Raw genomic sequence first — 6,056 nt, forward strand, 5'->3', positions numbered from 1 at the left:
TGGCATCTTCCTTGAAAAAACATTAGTGATAAAGTAGTAGTACATCTCATTTTTGCTAAGTTTTATAGATAAAATTGGATAAAGGAAAAAAATTATTTTAGGCTATTAGATGACAGACCACATGACTATAGTTAAAAGAAACCCAATCTCAAAGAAAACCTTTAACCTGGAGGTTAATGCCACATTCTCAACATTCTGAAAACAAGAAACCAAAGCTGCCATTATTGAGCAGAAAATCATGCTGTTCTTTGGACGTCTGAGAAACCGTCAGCTTCTCTCTATAAAATCACCCACCTCAATGTCATTTAGTATAATAAGCAACTCTGATAAGTGAAACTCATCTCTGAATACAGTTATTAACGTCAAAATGAACAAGGTGGACATACATAAAACCACGGATTTTTGGAAGAAATTCAGAATGATAGCAAAAGGTCTGCTATTCATTCAGAAACTACAAAGAAAACTTCACTATACAAGCAAACCTCCCCATCTTTCTTTGTGTATTGCAAACGGTGCATCACCATCTAGTGTAGGTGGCATACTAAAAAGGGACTCCTTTTTAGGAGTGTCCTTGCCCATGGCAGGGGGTTGGAACTAGGTGATCTTTAAGGTCCCTTCCAACCTAAACCACTCTATGATTCTATGACTCCCAGCTGCGAGTACAGGCAACCAGGCAGTCACTACCAAGCAGCAATACCTCAGAAGGGCATGATCAGTTAGTTAATCAATGATAACAAGACAGAAGTTGTAAGATTTTTTTCCAACTACACATAAGCTTGCAATAAGAACAGTTTCAAAATAAAACATACTTAGAAACTACAGAAGAAAGCAAATCTGCCACTGACTGAAAAGTTGGATGCCTTGAATAGATAGAGCATCTAATCAAAAGGAGGTAGCACAAAATATCAGATGCAGACACCGTCGGCTTCACAAGGAAAGCATGTAGCATTGGGCAAGTAACTGGAGTCACAAGCACAGTGACCTCAGGACAATAACTATGTGACGGTAAACCTGAGTTTTGTTTTGGTTCTGCAATAAGCAGTTGAAATGGGAAGCATTAAGACTACTTTGAGAGCATTCTGACACTATGGAAAGAAGTTACTGTATGAGCAAACGTATTTTATGAGCACATTAAAAAGCTATTCAACAACCAAACGCAAACATGATATGCAAACTTTCATTACACTGGCTAAGTATTCTTAGAAAGACATTTCTCCAAATGTTTCTATAAGAACGTGATGTGGCTAAATAGAAATATTTTTGAAGCCACCATCAGCTTGGAAGTTGGTTTAAAAAGTGGGAACTCTGTAAAAACCTCAAGCACGTGGTGGCAACACAGAGAAGTCAAAATGGAAAAACCCTAGAAATGTGAACAATCACAAGACAGATCTTGAAGGAGAAAAGAATGGTCTGTCTAATTAATAATCAAGGAATACATTGAAGCACAGAACGAGATCAGCCAAAAGAAAATAGCTACTTGGCACACAACTTGCCCAAGGAATATGTATATACAAACTACACGCAGAAGATTGTTTTCCTACAGAAAAAAAAAAAAAAAAGAATGCCTCGTACCTTAAGAAGTTAAAAGCTACAAAACAGGTTTCTTGAAGCAGCTGCTAGGTTAAAACACTGACCTACCTTTTTCATCAAAAATGTTTAGGAAATGGACTGCCATCAAAGCAGAGAGATGTAACACAGTAGTAACTCAAGACAAAAACCCCAAGCAACTTTGTCATAATCACTTGCATTTCAAATAGAAGTTGCTCCACATCCCCAAGTCCCTGTGTTTTCACCTCCTATGAAATAATCAGTCTTCCATTTGAAACCTGACAGAAAGAAGTATGCAACTGCTAGTATTCCACAGGAATTCCTCCATCAGGCAGGGCCCTGCAGTCACACCTAGAAACATAAATAAACAAAAGACACCTTTCAAACTTCTAGTATCTCCACTGATACCTCCACTGAAAACCGAGAAAACATCTTAGTATGGATATTGCAGAAACCTGACTTTCTGCAACCATTTGAATGAATCCCAGCTGCAAACCTATAGCTCAAAAACCCTACCAGTTACAGTGCTGAACTACTGTCATTACAAACTCTCATTACAAAGATTCAGTCTTCTGGTTCTGTTTGAAGTGTGACACATAAAACCACCTTAGAGAAAAACATACCAACAAACGTGTCAAGACAGGGACCTAAATTATGTACTAGTATTCAACTAGCTAAATTTTACCCTATTTGCACCGCTCTTACTGGTCTACTGCTTTCTGTAGCCATAACTAAAAATTCAGCTAAATGAAGTGACTGTATATTCACCAAATGGACTGTAAAACATACGGTTTCTACTTTCCCAGCTTATGGCATTTTACTTGGTAAAAAGCAAGCCCTGTACATACCACGTCAACACTGTCCACCCAGGAAAATAAACTGTCAAAGGAAAAATAGGCTGTGTTTTGACAATGATGGGAAAAAAAAAAATTAAGGTCATTCCAAAGTACATTTTATTTTTCTAGGTTTTTTTCCTTGTTTCTGTCGTTATACTTCAAAACAAAACCACTGAAAAAACATCAAAAAAAATTTTTGGATGAAATTTCTAAATCTCTTCTGCCTGTAATTGGAACATTCAGCTTCTTCAAAGGCAGTTTGATCTGCAAACGCAAACACTTCCAAGGAGCTTCCTGTAGACAGACTTTGTCAGTTCACAGTAATCTTCCAGCTTTTACGTGCAAAAGCTGGATCTGAATACTCTTATGAATTTAACATGCAAGAACACTGCAACTTTTCATATCACTTATATCAGTATAAATAAAGCTAGTACATGCAATTACCACTAAATATAAAGAAGATGTGTTAACTCTAGTAAAAGATTCCTTGAATATACATTTTAAGTGGTAAGCCTATTCGAGCAGCAATTTTCCAAAGTCAAATAACCATGGTTCACTAAGTCTGAACTAGGGAAGATGAAATCTTTAATTGTACTGCAACAAATACGACGCAGAAGAAGGAAGAGACCGAGCCTCCAAAGTCCGTCCAATACTTACAAGTCAGTGATCTCTACAGAACATCCACTATTAGATGAACAAAAACTTACCTTACAGCTCTTCACTGATGCAAATATATAACAGTCATGATGTGTGTGGTTTTACAGCTAAGCATCATTTCAGAAAACTGCCACCTGGCAGCATATTGCTGGAAGGCTTAACAATTTTGATTCCTTCCGCAGCTGCGTGGGGACATCCACATCTGACCAGCCCAAGAGAGGACAGGGCAGAGGGGGAAACTAGGTGGGCCTCTGACCTGGTCTAGTACAGCTGTTCTTTCATTCACACAAATGTAAAGTACTCTGACTGCTGCATTAAAGGCAGCATTTCTCTGCCTTAGAAGCTTACATTCTCAATCTAGAGCTTCCATATTTCTATGTAGGCTCCCCCAAACATATTTATTTGTGCAAGTCTGATAGGTTTAAAATGTATTGAAATTACTGCACGCATGCAGGTCAGCACAGCATGTGTTCCATAGTGTGACACTTCCTAAAATACCAGAAACACTGCATGGATGCCATGTAGGCACAGTGAACATTTAAAGTGGGCATTCCCATAATCCCCAGGAATAACACTGGAATACGCTGCCCAGGGAGGTGGTGGAGTCGCCATCCCTGGAGGTTTTTAAAAAAAGGGTAGTACTTGGGGACATGGTTTAGAAGCGGTTTGTTTTGTCAGGTTAGGTTAACGGTTGGACTTGATGATCTTAGAGGTCCCTTCCAACCTCAACAATTCTGTGATTCTATGAAAACATCTTATGTCCTAGGTCTCCTAACTTCCACAGTATTTATGTAACTTGTCTATGCATTAAAACAGTCATCTCTCATGCTTGTTTTCCACGCAGGGAAAAGCAGTACTGCCCGGCGCATGACACGTTGAGCTATTTTGCCATTAACATGTCTTTTTATGATATTAGGACAATACTGAGCTAAAGCTTGACAGGTCTTTTATGATTCTGTCCTAATAGACATTTTGAGAAAAAGGGTAAGATCTGTTTCTAGTTAGAAGAGGCAAAGATGTTTTCTAATAGCAGCACGGTTTTTCCTCAGGATTTCTTCTGGGTGCTCTGAAGATGGCACAACTAGAACATTATATGTATTTTTTGTGGACTAACCATAATTAGATTATTCCATATTTTATGAAAGTAAGAAAATTTAGGAGCTACTCTCTATAACCAAATTTACACAGGGGGAAAAAAAGCAAAACCTTTTCAGAGGCTTTACCCCACCACAAAAAGTAACCGTTTCCTAAAATTTCAAAATTGAGGGGAAAAAAACCAAAAGTCAAGCTATTTCAGCTGCTTTCTGAAACACTTAAAGTTCTACAATTCTTGTCTATTCCTAAGTTTTCTGCCTTGGAAAGGCAGACTGCAGTGTTGTATTTCCAAAGCCTAACGTCAGCCTACAGGCTACCAAGAGAAACCACAGACTTAGTAACCCAAAGAGTAGAAAATTCTTTTTTCTAGCCTTTTTCAGACCTAGTTCACATTATTACTTTACCTCAGATGAGTATTTCCTAAACTGTGGTTGACTGCTTGGTGCCAACTCATCACTTACAGCAGAATGAGATTTAAAAGTAGACTTATTTTTCTGATAGTACATCGTTATCATTGTCAAAGCAGTGTTCATTATGCATGGAAGGTTCCATGGTAACACTAAATATTCCACATTACAGAACTCTGAAAAATCTGCCTTGAGTATTTTACACAGTTCTCATTTAAGAATTCTTGTACAGATTTGGAGAATATACTGTTTAGAGACAGCTGCATCACTCATACTGTGATAAGTGGAAGGTTATTGATGACAGGAACCGGGGCCAGAATTGTAGTGCTGAATGAAAGTAATGAATTCACACACCAAAAAAAATCCTATTCTTCCCATGCTATCAAGCACAGAAGTTGATTTTTATTTGTTAAGGTAGTCTAACACATGTCACATGGTTGGACAGCAATGACTAACCAGGAAACAAGTGACTAGCTTTTATTGGACAGAGACCCACACACACTCAAAAAAAAAAAAAAAAGCACACCACTCCACCAGTCCTTCCACCATAACAGTACTAAGATCAGGCACACCAAAAATTCATAACATCATACTCATATTTGGGATGGATGATTCCACAATGCAAGAGCACTAATGATACATATGTCAAATGCAGTCTGCCACAAGAGTAGTTCTTCAGACCAGCTCTTAGTTAGCCCCAATACGTTCCCACGTTACAAGAGTCTCAAACATTTGTCCCATTTTCCTTTTGAAGATTCCATTTCTGCATGCTTTTTTTTTTCTTCCTCCTTAAACAAGTGAGGGAGCAGTAGGAGTGCATCACCACAGATCTCAATCACAAACACAGGGTGCCAGGCCACCCAGGTTTACAAAGCTAAAACCAGCATACTGCTTCCTACTGATAACTCCAGTTGCAGTTCTAAAACAAGGCCAAAGAAGGCGGCAAGATTGTAGGGAGTCAAGGAAACCTCCCAAAGTTGGAATTCTGCAAAGAAGCCCAAAGAACTTATTATAACAACAGCAAATTTTTAAACAGCTAGTCATAAAGAGAACTAACAAAACTCTTCATTCGTAAACACAGAACCTCACTCCCCCTAACATGGGTCATGTTAACCGCCACCATCCTCTGGAGCGCGCCATCAGATCTCCAAAGCATGCCATCACTGACAGCGAACACTTGCAGAACTGACCCACGCAAAGAGAAACAGCTGGGTATCTTTTAAGAGTTCTTTTATAAGATCTCCATCCAAGCGACTCACTGAGCTATACTAGAAATAAACCAAACAAATGCTAAAGAGTGTTTAAACACGTTACAGGAAGCACAAATTCCTACAGCTGAAAACAAAATCTAAGACAGAATGAAATCAATCAACGCCGCTCCAAATTACGCCTTCAGACGCGGGGCACCGTTTGGGCTGATCAAGGATACTTAACACCCCCCCACAATCCCCGAAAGTTACACACAGACCCATCAGCATCCGAGAGCAGAAACGTCCCGGGCGCGTTTGTCCCG

At 39.0% G+C, this 6,056-nt stretch overlaps 1 protein-coding gene across 1 annotated transcript in view; it reads right to left on the reverse strand.

Moving 5' to 3' along the window:
• Positions 1–5,409: 5,409 nt before the first annotated feature.
• Positions 5,410–6,056, reverse strand: part of LOC104282784 (C-terminal-binding protein 2-like) — a 13,819-nt gene continuing 13,172 nt past the window's right edge. The window contains exon 12 of the mRNA XM_009880911.1: positions 5,410–5,528. Coding sequence (XP_009879213.1) covers positions 5,410–5,528 — 119 coding nt within the window. The remainder of the gene's footprint in view (positions 5,529–6,056) is intronic.

This window comes from Charadrius vociferus, unplaced genomic scaffold, assembly GCF_000708025.1.
Source record: "Charadrius vociferus isolate BGI_N301 unplaced genomic scaffold, ASM70802v2 scaffold53, whole genome shotgun sequence".
NCBI lineage: Eukaryota > Metazoa > Chordata > Aves > Charadriiformes > Charadriidae > Charadrius > Charadrius vociferus.